We start from the raw sequence: 16,847 nt of genomic DNA on the forward strand, positions 1-16,847 counted from the left end.
TCACAGGCAAGAACAGTAGAATGGGTTGCCATATCCTTCTTCAGATCTTCCCAACACAGGGATTGAACACACGTCCTCTGTATTGGCAGGCGAATTCTTTACCACTGAGTCACCAGAGAAGCTCCTTAAATTTTCTAGCAGCTAAAGTACAAAAATTCAATAAATTAATTTTTGTTGAATTTATATCCAGATATTCTACTGAAGGGCTTCCCTGGTGTCTCAGATGGTAAAGAATCTGCCTGCAATGCGGGAGACCCAGGTTTGATCCCTGGGTCAGGACGATCCCCTGGAAAAGGGAATGGCTACCCACTCTAGTATTTTTGCCTGGAGAATTCCATGGACAGAAGAGCCTAGCAGGCTATAGTACACGGGGCTGCAAACAGTCGGACACAACTGAACAATTCACACACACACACATTCTGCTGAAATCCTTTTACCTCTAATAACTTGTCTGTAGATGCTCTTAAGGAATCATTAGTTTCATTCCCTCATTTCCAACCATTTTTTTTCTTATCTTACAATTACAATGCTGGCTCAGGCCTCCACTACAAAGCTAAAAACAGGTCCAACAGATCTAAGTTTTTAGTGGATATCTTTTACCAAAGAAAGGAAGTTATTTTCTACATCTATTTTCCTATTTTTTTAATGAAAGTACTAAATAACATAAAATGTTAGGGCAGTGAATTTCATTAATACAGTTTTTGATGTTAGCATATCCTTGAATTCCTGAGATAACCCAACTTGCTTAGGGTGTATTAGCTTTTTTCTTTTTTAATAAACTACTGGACTCTGTTCCACTGTTTCCTTTCTCAGAAAATGACACCATAATAAATCTGTTACTTTACCCATAACTCAGGAACCACTCTTGACTCATATTCAAATCACCAATTCTATCAATTTTACCTCCCAAATCTCTTGAATCAGTCTACTTCTCTCAATCTCTACTTTCACTTCCCTAACCCAAAATACCATACTCTCTCATACAGACTACTATTAGAATCCTCTAATTATTATCAGAAAATACTTTATTGAGATATAATTCACATACCATACAATTTCCCATTTAAAGTGTACAGCTGATGGGTTTTAGTATATTTACAGAGTTGTATAACCATCACCAGAAACAAGCTTAAAATTTCACTACTGGCATTTGTCTCTCATCAATTTGTTTACACAATGCAATAAGAGTTTTCCAGAAAGTAGATCTCATTTAATGATTAAATGTTTATCAAATTAATTTTTATGTGATGAACTATCTAGTTTCTTCAGGTCAAGGTTTATTTCCCTAGTCAAAAGCGTTTTAGAATGTTAAAAGTGACTATAGATGACACATACCTAGAAAGCTGTGGGCGGTTGGTACCAGCATTGAACAGAGTGGGAGAGGCATGGGTAAACCACTTCTCAGAAAGAAGGTTGTATGTTTCAATAGCAGCATCAATATCTTCTTTGTGAATCCCCACAGATACCCTCATCAACATGTGCTGTGGTCTTTCAGCCACTAAAAACAAGAGAAATTTTTCACATGAAAACTAGGCTGAGATATGTACTTGAGCCTAAAAAAAGGAACAGCAAAAGACAATTTAAAAATTTTTATACCAATAAGCAGCAAAATTATTCATAAACTAAACCTAAAGTTTAAAGTGTTAGTTAGAGTTTAAATAGAAATGTTAAGACAAACAGCTTAAAGTTCTATTTTCAATATAATGAACAAAAAATATAACACACAAACACATTCATGTCTCACCCTTCCCATTGATCTTCAACAAATAGGATCGCTCCAGTGTCTAGAAAAAGCAAAACAACTGAAAAGCTTCCAGAGCATAGTTTTTAAAGACATAGTAGATATATCATTCACAATATGCAACTATTTAAATCTACTCAGTTTTTAAAATAATCTTAAATGACAAGAATCATATTTAGATTTACTAGTTTTAGCTTAGAACATTATCAATTGACTATTTTTTTGGAAAAGAATGCCTAAAAATTTCTGGAAAAAGCCAACTCTACATTAATATGTATAATGTTCATAGCAGAAGTTGTGGTATTCATTATATCATAATGGTTCATATCATTAACATTTATAAAATGCTTATAACAGGCTAGGTACTGACCAAAGCAACATATACACACTCACTTAAACTTCAAGAGCATTTGATATTGAAATTTTATTATTATCCCCATTCTAAAGATGAGAAAACTGAAGGACAAAGGGATTAAGTACCTTGCTAATAAGAAATGAAGCGATGATTTGAACCTAGGTGGTCTGACATCAGCATTCACATTCTCAATCACTACATAACACTGTTTATCAACACAAAAGTACCTAGAAAACCACTTGGCACATAGTAGGAATTCAATAAATAGTTGTTGCATAAACAGAATAATATTGAATCATTCTGGCAAATCACCTGCATAACTCCACAGGTATCCAGAAATACTATTTGGAAAATTTGAAAACTGCAAATGAATAAGCTATCTTTCGTTAATTCAAACAATCACCACTATCCTAACCCCACTAATCCCTCAGGACCATCCCAACTCCCAACAAATTACTACCTTTATAATTATATCACTAAAACATAAACAAAAACCTGTATTTCCTAATTGAAGAAGGAATTCCCACTTATTTGAAACCCATTATTTACCTTAAAGCCAAAGTAATTATAAGAGAAATCTCGGTCATAGATAATTGCAGAATTCAGGCGCTGATGAAGGTTTAAAAAAAAAAAAACAAAAACCCATAATTAAGATAATTACACTTATTTTCACAAAATTTGTTACCTTTCAGCCCTGATTTCAGAACTAAAATTGTTACAGGATACAAGAGATAACACTAAGTATTTTTGTTGTAGAATAGAAATCCATGCCTAATGTTAAGGAAAAAAATTATATAAATTGAGTATCCTAACTAGGTTTAAAAACACATACATTAAAAGACTAGACGAAAACATATAAGTTGTACATAAGTAAAAACATAAATGTGACTTTCCAAACTTTCCCTATTGTGTTTACAGTATCTATAAAAAGGGAAAGAATATGAGTATAAAAGGGACTATATTATCATCCTAAAACATGTTTTTAGATTAGCTATTAATCCAAAAGTATTGGAGCCATATAAATACTAATACATATCTTTATTTTCCATTTTAAACTGTACATACTTTATGATAAACAATTACATTAATTCTAAGGCTAATCAAATCCATAGTCCTTTAACAGATTTTAAACAAAATATTACTGTGACAGTGATGTTTTAAAGCAGAACTGGCCATTGCTACAGAGCTTATGTAGGCTATAAAGCCATTTAAAGGAAAACAAAGCAATTAGGTACAAAGAAGCATTTTGGATAGAAGAACATAGAGCCAATTTTTCAAAATACTATCAGTGTTTCCATATAAGGATCCATGTCCAAGGACCAGAAAAATCTATACAAAATTCCTCTCTTTCTCTTAAAACTTTTAAGGGCATCTTTGTTGCCAAGGCAGGCAGGGGCTTTGCATGACTAATGGAGAACTGAGAAACTCGATTATCAAAATTTATATTTTAGATACAGGTTTTTTATATCATTTATTTTTGTTTCTCACCTGTCTTCAAGATTATACACACAAATACACAAACAACTCACTCAGTTTTCTCTCAGTCTCTTTAATATCAGAAACATATTTAGAGATAGCCAACTAATCACTCTATTACCTACAGTTAAACTGATTTCTAATCTGTGCAGATATGCATGGTAAATAAATTCTGTGTGCAAAAGGGCTGGCTGGATCTACCCATCTTTCCCCCTGTCCTTTGGGATGTAGGAACACAAATGGATAATCTTTAAGTTGCTGAGCAAGAAGATCTTCCAAAATTTAACCTGAGCAATCTTTTTGGAAGTCAGTTTGGCAATGTCTACCAAAATTTTGAATGCACATACTTTTTAGTTCAGCAATTCCACTTAAGAGATTTACCTCACCAATATACTCATCTATGAGCAACGTACTACCATATGAGAATACTGACTGCAGCGATAAATGGAAAACAAATATTCATCACTGAAGCAATTCTTACATATATATATAATGATGATATGGCTATAGGATAGAATGCTATGCAGGTGTTAGAAAGAATAAGGTAAATTCATAAATGCTAATAAAGAACTATCTCTAAGATATACCTGTAAGTGAAAAAATATTAGAAAGAATAGTATGCACAGTACATTACCACTAAAAGGGAAAATAAATGCACACACACCATGTGTTACAGAACAATTCTGGGAAAAATACATTTTAAAATGACAAAGTGCTATTCTTTCTAGACAAGAAAACCATGATTCAGAGAAGGAGAATTACTTTTTACCTCTATCTCTTATCATAGTGTTTAAATTTTTAAAAATGTGTTCATTGCCTTAAAAAAACAACCTATAAAAAATTTTTCACCATGAAAGTATTATACATACATCTTTATTTGCCAAAACAATATCCAATGTTGACCTGGCCACCATGGGAGAGTGTTTGCCATTGTGTGGGTTTATATAGTTGAAGAGGTCTTCCATTACATCTAAAAACAAAACAACAGAAAATTAAAATACCAAAATCACTTAACAGCAAATTCAATCTTCAGGTTAACAATTTAAAACACTGGTTCTCAACTGTCTTTCATCCGAACTCACCTTAGTACCTGGCAAAGAGAGTGCTCAATGGACAAAAACATGTTATATAAATATACACAGAAACTTACATAAGTAAAATAAGGAAACCCTTAAAGAAACTTTCTAGAAACTTTCTAGAAACTTTCTAGAAACTTTCTAGAGTTGGAGTAAGCATATGCTCTTACAGTCTGAAAAAGACTGCCAGATGATTCTCACACCTTACCCCATTAAGGACTTTTTAGGTGAAAATAAAGAAAAGCATAAATTATAATCTCAAGTTTTCTTTTACCCTAACAAAACAGAAACTCAACCTAAAATTCAAAATCTATCATCTCAAGGATTTTACTTCTACAAATGCACATTGAGTAATAAGCTCTCTCTCTTTCAGACATCATAGCAGATATTTGGTCCTCTGTGTTTATATATAATACAGACACATACAAAGCTGGCATTCTGACACTGACTTGAATCCATAGATCAATTTTGGAAGATCTGATAGCTTTACTCTTACAAATCTACTGAAGAGGGAGATATAATGTTTAAAGTCCCACATAAAAGATCTGGAATTGAGAGCCAAAAGATTTCTACTCTCAGTCTACCAGCTGACTTCTTACATATCCCTTTTTATATACTTAACAAATTATTTAACCTTCTTTTGCCCACATTCTCTGAACTGTAAAATGGGAGTGATAACTAATGGTGACAAAAGACTGACTGTAACATTTTGTTTAACCTAGGAATTATCAATAAATATTATTTTTTTCCAACCACGCCACCACCAAGCATCTAAAGAGGGGCTTCAAAAAACAAAAAAATAGAGAGAGAACAAAAAGATAAAGAAAAGTTTTCATTGACCTTTCCACGCAGCAGATGAGCCGCATGAAGAAACAGGAAGTTCTAGTCTCCCTCTGCCACCAACTTGCACAGTTCCCTTTTTCAAACAAGATGTAACTTTTCTTTCGATACTCAAAGTTTCATTCTAGTTCACTTTTACATTTTCTGAAAATACTAAATTCTTTCTTTTTCTTCTAGACTCACCACTGAATACTTTCTTGGTTTCTTTGTGCAAGTTAGAGACGGCAATCCTTGCTGCCAGGATGGCATAGTCAGGGTGCTTGGTAGTCAAGGTTGCAGCTGTCTCAGCAGCCAAAGTATCCAGTTCCACAGTAGTGACCCCACTGTATAAGCCTTGGATTACTTTCATGGTGATCTGAGCCTATAAAAGTAAAGCTAAGAATTACTTGTGTTTTTCCAGGAACCAACATCTTCCTTAAAAGAGCAATGAAGAAAACAATCAAATTTATATCAAAATAAAAGACAATTTCCTTTTATGAAAAATCATCTTTCAGAATTGTACACTGTGGAAAATTTAGTAACGAGACTTCATAAGTGAATAGAGCTGCCAGAAAATGCATACTACATATACAATGAAGCGTCCAAAGAAAGAAGGAAAGAGGGAGGGAGCGGGGAGGGAGAGAAGAGAGGGGAGAAAGGCAGGGAGTGGGCAAGGGAGCAAGGAGTGAAAAAAAGAAGGAAGTTAGTTTTAAAATCTAAGTAGAGCTTCACAAAGATTAACAGACACATAGGGAAACAGCTGAAAACAGACAAATTTTTCTGTAAGTATTTTCCCATCTTTCATTCAAATTTTCTGTATGTAATCATGGTTCAGGCCATATACTTACCTATTTTCCCCCAATTATTCCTAAGGACAAGTACAGGAAAGCAAACAAATCTAATTAACTGATCTAAATAACTGATTAAAACTTTAATCAGTGTAGTGAAAGGAAATGAAACTGTAAGTTAGAATTGGGACTGAGCCGTTAGATAATTTAATGGCTACTCTTTAACACCTCCCTGGTGTGAATGGCTTCCCTGGTAGCTCAGACAGTAAAGAATCTGCCTGCAATGCAGGCTCCATCCCTGGCTCAGGAAGATCCCCTGGAGAAAGGCATGGCAACCCACTCCAGTATTCTTGCCTGGAGAATTCCGTGGACAGAGGAGCCTCGTGGGCTACAGTCTGTGGTGTCACAAAGAGTCGGACATGACTGAACGCCTTTCACTTCACTTCACTTAACACTTCACAAAATATCTCAACTTTCATAAGCTTCTCTGACATTTCACAATTACCTGTGAGATGGGTATTATAATTATCACCACTTTACATGAGGAACCAGGTTACTGGGACTTGCCCAAGGTTTTTAATGTCTAAGTCTTCTGGCTCCATATCCCATTCAACCTCACTACATTTCACTGTTTTCAAGACCATACTGTAAGAGGCACCCCTTTTTAAAATATACAATGCCCAAGTCAAGAAAGACAAATTCTAAGTTGTGTGTTACTGCTGTTCAGTCACCCAGTTGTGTCCGGCTCTTTGCAACCCCATGAACTGCAGCACACCAATCTAAGTTGTATATATGTATGTATTTACTGAGTCTTAAAAAAAAAAAAAAAAGAACAGATTAGAGAATTCCTTGAATGTCCAGTGGTTGGGACTCTGAGCTTCCACTGCAGGGGTTCAATCCCTGATGGGAACTAAGGTTGCACAAGCTGTGTGGCCGCAAAGGTAAAAAAAATTAATCCAACAGAAAATGAATGCCATTTCCCAGTTGACCAAAGCATGCCCCTCTCAAAAAAACAAAAAAAAAGTGTAATTACTAGTTTAAAATTTATCCCAATTACATGTTAGACCTAAACTCAAGTTTCTTCTGATCACTTTCTTCTCAGCAGGTAAGTCATGTTCAGTAAAAGAGTAGTGAAGTCTTCTATACACTTTCTGGTGCTACAAGGCAAGTAATCAGAACTCAGAATAAAACAACATCCGTGTGCTAATAACCACTCCAGATTTAAAGCATCCAGATTTATTCATCTACCCTAGAACGCTCATGTTGGCTCCAGCACCCTTGCACTCTGAAATGTATGCAAGTGGCAACAGAACACCTAGGAGTCAAGATACCTGTCAAGATACCAATATTCTTCTTCCTACACTCCACTCATTTGTACAATCACCCCCCCCCCTTCTCTTTGAACCTTTCTTACCTATAAAACAAGGGAGATAAAATAAGATGATCTCTCAGGTTTGTCCCAACTCTAATATTTTAGTATTCTAATTATTGTGTAGTATTCTAAATGTAAAAGGGAAATGATAATAAATATATCTTAAAGCTGTATAAAATTATTTCAACTATTTGGTCAATTCAATATTTATCAAGCATCTAATTATGTATGTGTTAAGCATTGTGGATATCACAAGAACAAGATACAGACCTCCCCAACAATTCTAGGGAGGATAGGAACATATAAATTCTATACTAGGTGATTAAAGCTATGAGGCCAGTGCAAGTGCTACAGTAATACAGATGTTGTTGTTGTTCAGTCGCTAAGTCATATCCGACTCTTTGCGACCCCATGAACTGCAGCGTGCCAGACGTCCCTGTCCTTCACCATCTCCCAGAGTTTGCTCAAACTCATGTTCATTGAGCCAGTGACACCATCCAACAATCTCATCATTTGTTACCCCCTTCTCCTCCTGCCCTCAATCTTTCCCAGAATCAGGGTCTTTTCCAATGAGTCAGCTCTTAGAATCAAGTGGTCAGAGTATTGGAGCTTCAGTGTCAGCATCACTCCTTTCAATGACTATTCAGGGTAGTAATATAGATAAAATATCTAAATAAGGATGGGGCAATATGGGTTTTAAGAAAAAAGATTATTAGAGACTCTATTTAGTAAGATCATTTTGAAAGTCATGTGGAATCCGGATTGGAAGATGGCAAGGTGAGGAAGACCTGGAGGACACTTTAGAGACCACTACGGACAGCAGTCTAGATAAGAGATGCTGAAGATCTAGAGTAGAGGAGTTACAGAAGCTGAGGAGAAAAGCAGAGCAACTTGCTTATGGCTCTCCTGAATTTAAAGGTTGGCTGTGAACTCTATATTACTTTAATGTATCCCTTCTGTATGGATAACAAAAAAGCAAATTTCAAACCAACTTCTACCCAAATGACCACAATTTCAAACAAGTTTTATGATAGATTTTTCCCTAATAAAATAAAATAAAAATAAAATAAATTTTTCCCTAACAAAGAAGCCCCTAACTGAAATGTTAATATCAAGTTTTCCTCTTTTCTCAGCTTTATAGTTCTCTAAGAAGTCAGAACTCACAGCACAGACCAAAATTTAGGGGAAAAAGTGAGTTTCTTGTTTGCTTGTTGTCTTTTTGTTTTGCTTTTTTGCCATGCCACATGGCTTGTGGGATCTTAGTTCCCTAAGTTCCCTAACTAGGAACTGAACCCAGGCCACAGCAGTGAAAGCCCAGAGTCCTAATCACTGGATCGTCAGGGAATTCCCAGAATAAAAAAAGTTTTAAACAATAAATTCACATTTTACATCCAAGGCTGTAAGAGAATACCAAACCAGAATATGTATATATAACAAGAGAGTGAAGGGGAAAAGATAAGAGACAAGTAAATGGAATCACATGAAACAAGCAACCCAAGATATAAATCCTATTTACTTACAGGATCAACAAAGTCCATATTGAGTCCATAACAAAGCTTCTGGATTCGGGATGTAATTTTGTCGAACATAACTCGCTCTTGGCGGCCATCTAAAGAATCAAACCATACAATTCGTATTAGCACTTACTAACACAGCAATGCCACAGAATCAAACATAATCAGCATGTGAACTTTTTAAACTGGCCAAAATGAAATGCTATTTTGCAGATAAAAGACTCAGACCCCAAAGAGATTCATTGAGAGATTATATTTTCATCTTCAAAAAGGAGAGACTCTATACTGAGTCTTCCCTTACATTACATATCAGATGGATTCTTGCAATAAATTTCCCAAATGATCTGTTCCCCCCCAACCCTTGTCCCAAATGACAGGCATAATTATTCTTTAAAACTTATGTCAAAACTATGTCATTACTCCCCTCCCAAGAGTGGTTTATAATCTGTTTCAGAATCAAAGTTAAAATCATTATAATAGTCCACAGAATCCTATATAACCTGCCCTGGGAGCCCCCTCCCCCACGTCACCTCCTACTCTCCCACCTGACCCTGGCAACCCTGACTGCTTACTATGTATACCTCTATTAGATCTTTGCTCAATGTCAACTTCTCAATAAGGTTTTCCCCAATCACTCTATTTTAAATTGCAATGCCCCAAACACAGCCTTGCCCCTCTTACCCTCCTTCTATGCTTTATTTTTCTCCAGAGCACTTCTGATCATCTGACATGCTCTATAGTTCACCTAGGTGTTTGTTTATTGTATGACTCTTTCACTCATTCACTAGAATATAATTTCCAAAAGGAAAAAGATTTTGTCATGATTTATTTATCAATGTATTTATTCCCCAGTGCCCAGACCAAAGCTCAAGGCCTAGCACATAGCAGGTACTCAAAAATTATTGAATGTTAAATGATTTCTAAACCTGTCTCCATCCTAACACCTTCATGATAAATACGGCTTACGTACTTTCCTAGAGTAATTAATGACTTGAATTTACTTCATACCATGTAAAGAAGTACTTCTTTCTACTTGTAACTCAAAACAATCTTCCAGGGGCAACCTCTCATTTTTTATTTTGGGGATATGGAAGCACATACATATGGACCTTATATAGTTAGTCCTTTCATGATTTGGACTTATATCCTATAGCTCTTTCTTCTTCCTAACAAAGTCCGGCTGGTCCAGGGACTTTCTCAAAAGTTTGATAAAGAATAATGAACAATAAGATACTGCTAGTAACCCATCATCAATAAAAGAAGTTAGTTTTTCTTAAATACTAATACATTAACTAAGATAGCCCTTCTCTTTCTGATTACCATTGTGATCTCCTTTTCTAACAGACTCACATATGCATTGTTTAACTCTGGAATAGAGTAAATTAGCTGGCACACACCAGGAATGAGCCCTTAATGCTCTACTAACTGGGTAGGCAGATAGGTGACCACAAGGCAGTATTAGCAAACTGAAAATCTGCAGCTGTCAAATTAATCAGGAACTGACAGAAAGTACAAAAGCAACTCTCTAAATTCACACTGGGAAGGGAAGGAACACTAAAGGGCTAAAGGATCAGTGATCCACTGTTCTCTAGCCTATCATTTCACTTTATTTTTTTTCAACACATAAACTGATTTCATCATATCACTAATCCCTGCTTACTAATCCCTCCTCTTCTATCAAACAAGGCCTTCCTTAATTTGGTTCCACATCTCTTCTACTGATCCTTGTGAAATATCCTACATCCCAATAAGGCATCCCATTCCCACATCCATATAACTGCTTATACCTTACTCTGCCCCAAAGTCCTTCTTTTGCCTTTCCATACATCTAACTCCTATTCACTCTCCAACTCTCACCACATCCATGAAACCTGCCCTAAACACTGTAACTCACATTGCCCTCTTCCTCCTGTGAAATCCTCTAGAACACTAACTGTCTGATTTCCTCCTGGGTATAAGCTGTCTTTTTAAATTCCTCTCTTCAGGGAGACTTTGCTAATACTGTAAGACCAAGTATATGCCTCTTTGCAAGATACGAACTTCCTATTCCCTCTACCTACAAAGTTCAGCTCACATATCTTCACACAGCTGGCTCTTAGTATTATTCAGAGCTCCACTGAAATGTCACCTCCTTACCTGAGGACCCAATCCAAGGTTATCTTCTCATTCATCTTTATCACATTACCCTGTTTTACCACCACCATTTCACAAACACTATCTGGAATTAACTCATTCTTGTCACTCACACCAGAATGTGAACTCCAATGAGAAAAGGAATTTAGCTTGTTTTGTTCACTGCTGAATCCATAGTACCTAACACAGCATAAGAGATGCTGAATATAGTCAGTCCTCTGAATCCACATCCATAAACAGTATATGATCTGTAGTTGGCTGAAGCCCTGGATGCTGAACTGGAATTTGCACATGAAGAATCCACAGAGACTGAGGGATGACCATGAGACTTGAGCATACATGGATTTTGGTATCCACAGCAGGTCCTGGAACCAAATGCCCCATGGATACTGAGGAACGACTGTAAATACTTTCTGAATAATTGAACGAATGGGCTGCTATAGCCTGTATTTTACATGTTAGAATTCTGATCATATTATGTTAATGTTTTCGTCTATTTTTCTCAATTGATTGTAAGATCTTTGAAAGCCAGAACTATTTCTGTCTACTCACCACTGTAACCTCAGTGCCGAGCACAGTAGCCACACAGATCGTAAAATAACACAGTGGGCTGTAAAGGGAATTAGGAAGGATGGGAAGGAAGAGGGAGAGGAAGGGTGGTGCGGGAGAGAGAGGATCTGGAATAGAGGAGATTATCAGAGTGCAAATAGGTGCTTTAGAAAGTACTATTTTGCAAAGTTTGGTTCCGTTTTACGTAAATACCTACATATACATGTGTGTACTCAGTCATAATGGAAAATAATTTTTACTGTGGGTTACAACCCAAAGTTTTGAAAACACTATACTGAATTCCGAAGCACACTTTACAGCTTGGCTACATTGCCTTTATTCCAATGGTTCTCAACTTTTAATCTTAACTTCCTTGAGCAATATGATGCTGTCCCACCAAGAAGAACAAGATAGCAGATAAGAAAAATCCATCTACTATTCCCTTCTGTTATCTAACACTTTTCATATAGATTACTCCTATATCCCTAAGAGCCCTAAGATCATGGAAGATGGAGATGCCTTCTCTCTCTGCTATTAACCTCATGGTGCTTGGCAAGACATTGGTACATTCAGTTAAGTATTTTAAGTTTACTGCAGTTGCCCTCCTGAATAATTACACTACGATTAGAAAAAACTGCATGTGTTAGTCTGCTTCTATACTATCATTCCAAAAATAAGGGGAGGAGAGAATACCCTAAACAAATTAAAGATCAAAAATAAAATAAATCTACGTACAACTTTGTATATGAACAAGACTTGCTGAATGTTACTGGCAGTCTAGCAGCAAACCATCTGGATCAAATTATGTTCTCTGAAGGAATGAGAAACAAAATAAGACCTGCCTTTTATTGTAGATAGTACTTTTTAAACCACAGTATTTGAAAGTGGACCCAAAAGGTTAAAAATGCAACACAGAGGTGCTACCCACTCCAGAGATATATGATCACAAGTTTATGATTCATCTGTTACAGATGTATCTTAAGAGCTTCTCATCTTTCCAGATCTTTTTCTAAAGGTCTAAAAAAACTGAATTGTCCCCTCTCACTTAAAGGAATCAACCAACAAAAGTGCACTATGTGTTTCGGTCTTTGGTCTCAACAGCTAAAATGGGAGACTAGAGAAATGTAGACAATGATGTTTCAAAGATACTAATGACAAGAAGGGCCATAACCCTATCTCTAGGCTGTAAACCACCTAGTTACAACCAAATCAACTACCTTCCTACTTACAACACTCATCATGTTCTATACCTTAAAGTATTAGGTTGGTACAAAAGTAACTGCAGTTTCGGACTGTACATTTTAAATCATTAAAACTAGGCTCAAACACATCTTTATTAATCAAAATAGGAACCATTACAATCAACACATTTTTGGTAATGAGAAATAAGTTCCTTTATTCCTGTAGTGGAAAAGTCTGTGCTTTGGGATTCAACGAAGTCTTGGAAAGCATTTTCTGCCTCCTCAGGTTGTGGAAGCGTTCTGCCTGAAAAAAGTTGTCAAGATGCTTTAAGAAGTGGTAGTCAGTTGGCGAGGGGTCAGGTAAAAATGGTGGATGAGGCAAAGCCTCATAGACCAATTCATTCAACTTTTGAAGTGTTGGTTGTGTGACGTGCAGTCAGGCATTATAGTGAAGAAGAATTGGGCTCACTCTGTTGACCAATGCCAGCTGCAGGTGTTGCAGTTTTGGGGGCATCTCATTCATTTGCTGAGCATACTTCTCAGATGTAATGGTTTCACCAAGATTCAGAAAGCTATAGTGCACCAGATCAGCAGCAGATCACCGAATAGTGCCCATCACCATTTTCTGGTGCAAGTTTGGCTTTGGAGCGTCTTCTCTGTTCAACCACTGAGCTGGTCATCACCAACTGCCGTAAAAAATCCACTTTTCATCACATTTCACAGTCCGATCGAGAAATGGTCATTGTTGTGTAGAATAAGAGAAGATGACACTTCAGAATGATTTTTTTTTTAATTTTCGGTCAGCTCATGAGGCATCCACTTATCAAGATTTTACACTTTTTCAATTTGCTTCAAATGCCAAACGACAACAGAATGGCCGACTTTGAGTTCTTCAGCAACTTCTTGAGTGGTTGTCTAAGAGGATCAGCTTCGATGACGGCTCTCAATTGTCATCAACTTCCAATGGCTGACCACTACACTCATCTTCAAAGTTCTCTTTGCAAAACTTCTTTAACCACCACTGCACTGTACATTCATTAGCAGTTCCTGGGCCAAATGCGTTGTTGATTTTGCAAGCTGTCTTTGCTGCTTTACAACCCATTTTGAACTAAGAAAAATCGCTCAAATTTACTTTTTGTCTAACATCATTTCTATAGTTTAAAATAAAAATAAAAAACAGCAAATAATCCTCAGCAAAAAAAGCACAAAGTGAGAAATATGCATTAAAATGATGTATAACATAACCACATTTATTTAAGAATGTATTCCAATACTAAAACAGCAAAGTTCAAAAATGTAAAACTGCAATTACCTCTGCACCAACCTAATAATTATCTCATCCACTTTTGGAGCATCTATTCACTGGCAGGTTCAGTACTAAGTTTGGGCATAGTGTCCCCATCTTTGAAACACTCACAACCTAGTCGACAAAAGAGTCAGTCAACCAGTATTTACTAAGTGCCTACAATTTTGAAATAACTTTTAATGCTGTAACAGAGGCATATTCAGTAGACTCAAAACTTGTTCCTATCTGTCCCACATGGTTCTCTGTTAAAGGTATGCTTTGCTCTTGTTTTTCCAACCTGATTATAAACTTTTTTCTTCCTGAGGCAAGTCTGTCTCCTCTTAACATTAATTTCACAGAATCAAGCAAAGGACTGACACAAAGGAAGTCCTCAGCAAGTCTAACGGAAGATGTGTCGAGGAAGAACACAAGGCTCTTCCCGGTCCCCACCCTGTCAGAAGATGTCTCGGCCACCCTACTCTAATTCCCTATCTCTTCCTATCAAAGGTAAAGCCAACTAGTCCCGATCCCAAACTCCTCTGGGACTACTCTTCCCAACAACGGAAACACGCAGCGACAACTCTGTGGAGATGTCTGTGTCTGAGACTGACTTTTTCACCCCACAAAAAGAGATCAGGAAGCTGGTAGGTGCCCGTGTAGAATGCAGAGCCCCTGATTACCTAGCTTCTCCCGGGCCTAGGCTAGGACAGGTGACCAAGCTTTTTTTATTGTTGTGACCAACAACAATAAAACTGTTGTTGGCTACGGGTTCGAAGTCCGGCATCACCAGCATCTAACTGGGTGACCGTACAGTCCCGAAGCCTCTCTCTGCGCGAAACGCAGCTAATAACCCTTACCTCAGGGGCTCGCGGAGAGGAATAAAGTGCCGCCTGCAAAGTGCTGGGCGCACACAGTTACAACTCACTAAGGGAAAGGTGTTACTACTCTTTAGAAAAGCGGCTGGATGACAGAGCCGAGCGGTGCAGATTAACGCTCGGAGGGGAGTTGAGTCAGACTGACCAAAGGGCAGGAGGACAAGCAGCTGACAGGGCGGGAAACCGCTGCAGGTAGCGCGGGAAGCGCCAGAGGCGGGCGGGCGCGGCTAACTGCTGGGCGCGGCAGCCCGCGTCCCTCACCCGCCGCCCCTCCCCGGCCTCTCACCTCGCTTGATCACATGCATCGCAGCTAGTAACTGAGGCTGTAAAAGATGCGACACGAGACTGCAGCTCTGAGGCTCCGGTGCGATCGAGAAGGTGGCCAAGCACGGAGGGTCAGGCTCGAAGGTTTGCTCGGGTGCAGGGCCTGGAATTAGGACCAGAGAGCACTTTCCTCCACAGAGCAGAGGAAGGCAATCCGAATCCCCTTCCCGCTCCCGCCAGCCGCGACGCAAAAGCAGCGCGACCAAGCTCGAGTGACGTCACGCGACGCAGCCAGCGCCGCGGCCGGTGAGCAGGGCTAGCGTAGCAGAGTCGGCCTGGCCCCACAACCGCCATGTTGAGTGTGGGCAGGGCCGGGGAAATGGCGCCTCTCCTACGGCACCGTTGGGAGTGAACGTGCCTGGCGGGAACGCAGACATCCCGCCGCCATGTTGGATGTGGGCACAGCGGAATCCGGGGCCCAGACCTCCAGGTCTTGCCCGGCCCGGTCTTGCCCCGCCCTTCTTGCCGGCAGTTCCCGCAGGGGTCGAGAAGGTTTTAGTGCATTGGAAATAGCAAAACTCTAACCATCAACTTTTTCTTGTCTTGATGGTTGTTATATTATGATAACCCAAAACTGCCGTCTGAGGTGGGCTCTAGCCAGAGATACGTAGACGGAGGCTGGGAGCTCCAGACCCTTCTTAGGTGGGCCTGAGTCCGGTTGGGAGAGAGACTTGCTATGCCAAGAAAGGGCCTTTGAATTTTATCCTGATAGAAATGGGAGCAAGCGTTCGCAGAGTTTGAGTGGGCAAGGCTATGATCCGTTTGCTTTTAGAATTATCAAGTGGGTGGTGGCAGAGATAGGGTCAGCAGTAAGGCCTTGGAGAGGTAGAATGGACAGGACTTGGTGACCAAACGTGGGGAGTAAGCATAGGTGAGACATGACACACATGTCTGATGTAGAACCTTCAGCTTTGGGCTAGGCAAACTAATTTTTATGAAATCTCATGTGGCATTCTCCACTGTAAAACCTTTCATTGGTTCCTTATTGCCATCAAGGTGATCCCAAGGTTCCCGTGAGGCATAGCAATACCTCAAAGATATTGGTGATTTGGTTCTCATAGGGACAGAGTAAAGGGACAAAATAGGTCATTAGTTAATCCCACTAGGGGATTGTAAGTAGAATAATTATGGGAGACCCCTATAAGTTAATGATTACTCAAGAAAGCAGACTTGCTTAGCAACAAAACCATGCAACACAAGCATGAGACATGTCCCCAAACAATAAAACAATGATGGCATGAGCCCCACATCCTGCCCCATGAGCTCAGTAAGTTAATGATCCGTAGGACATGCTCTCTGCACACATTAAAAAAAAAAAAAAATTATGGACCTAGCTTGACTGTGTTAGAAAACACTCCC

At 38.4% G+C, this 16,847-nt stretch overlaps 1 protein-coding gene across 1 annotated transcript in view; it reads right to left on the minus strand.

The window, feature by feature from the left end:
- RRM1 (ribonucleotide reductase catalytic subunit M1) overlaps positions 1-15,698 on the minus strand; it is a 38,900-nt gene extending 23,202 nt beyond the window's left edge. Inside the window, exons 1-7 of the mRNA XM_061148930.1 lie at positions 15,451-15,698; positions 9,148-9,236; positions 5,672-5,849; positions 4,442-4,542; positions 2,646-2,705; positions 1,745-1,784; positions 1,336-1,498 (exon numbers count right to left, since the gene is read on the minus strand). Of these exons, the coding sequence (XP_061004913.1) occupies positions 1,336-1,498; positions 1,745-1,784; positions 2,646-2,705; positions 4,442-4,542; positions 5,672-5,849; positions 9,148-9,236; positions 15,451-15,469 (650 nt within the window). The 5' untranslated portion in view covers positions 15,470-15,698. The remainder of the gene's footprint in view (positions 1-1,335; positions 1,499-1,744; positions 1,785-2,645; positions 2,706-4,441; positions 4,543-5,671; positions 5,850-9,147; positions 9,237-15,450) is intronic.
- Positions 15,699-16,847: the final 1,149 nt, after the last annotated feature.

This window comes from Dama dama, chromosome 1, assembly GCF_033118175.1.
Source record: "Dama dama isolate Ldn47 chromosome 1, ASM3311817v1, whole genome shotgun sequence".
NCBI lineage: Eukaryota > Metazoa > Chordata > Mammalia > Artiodactyla > Cervidae > Dama > Dama dama.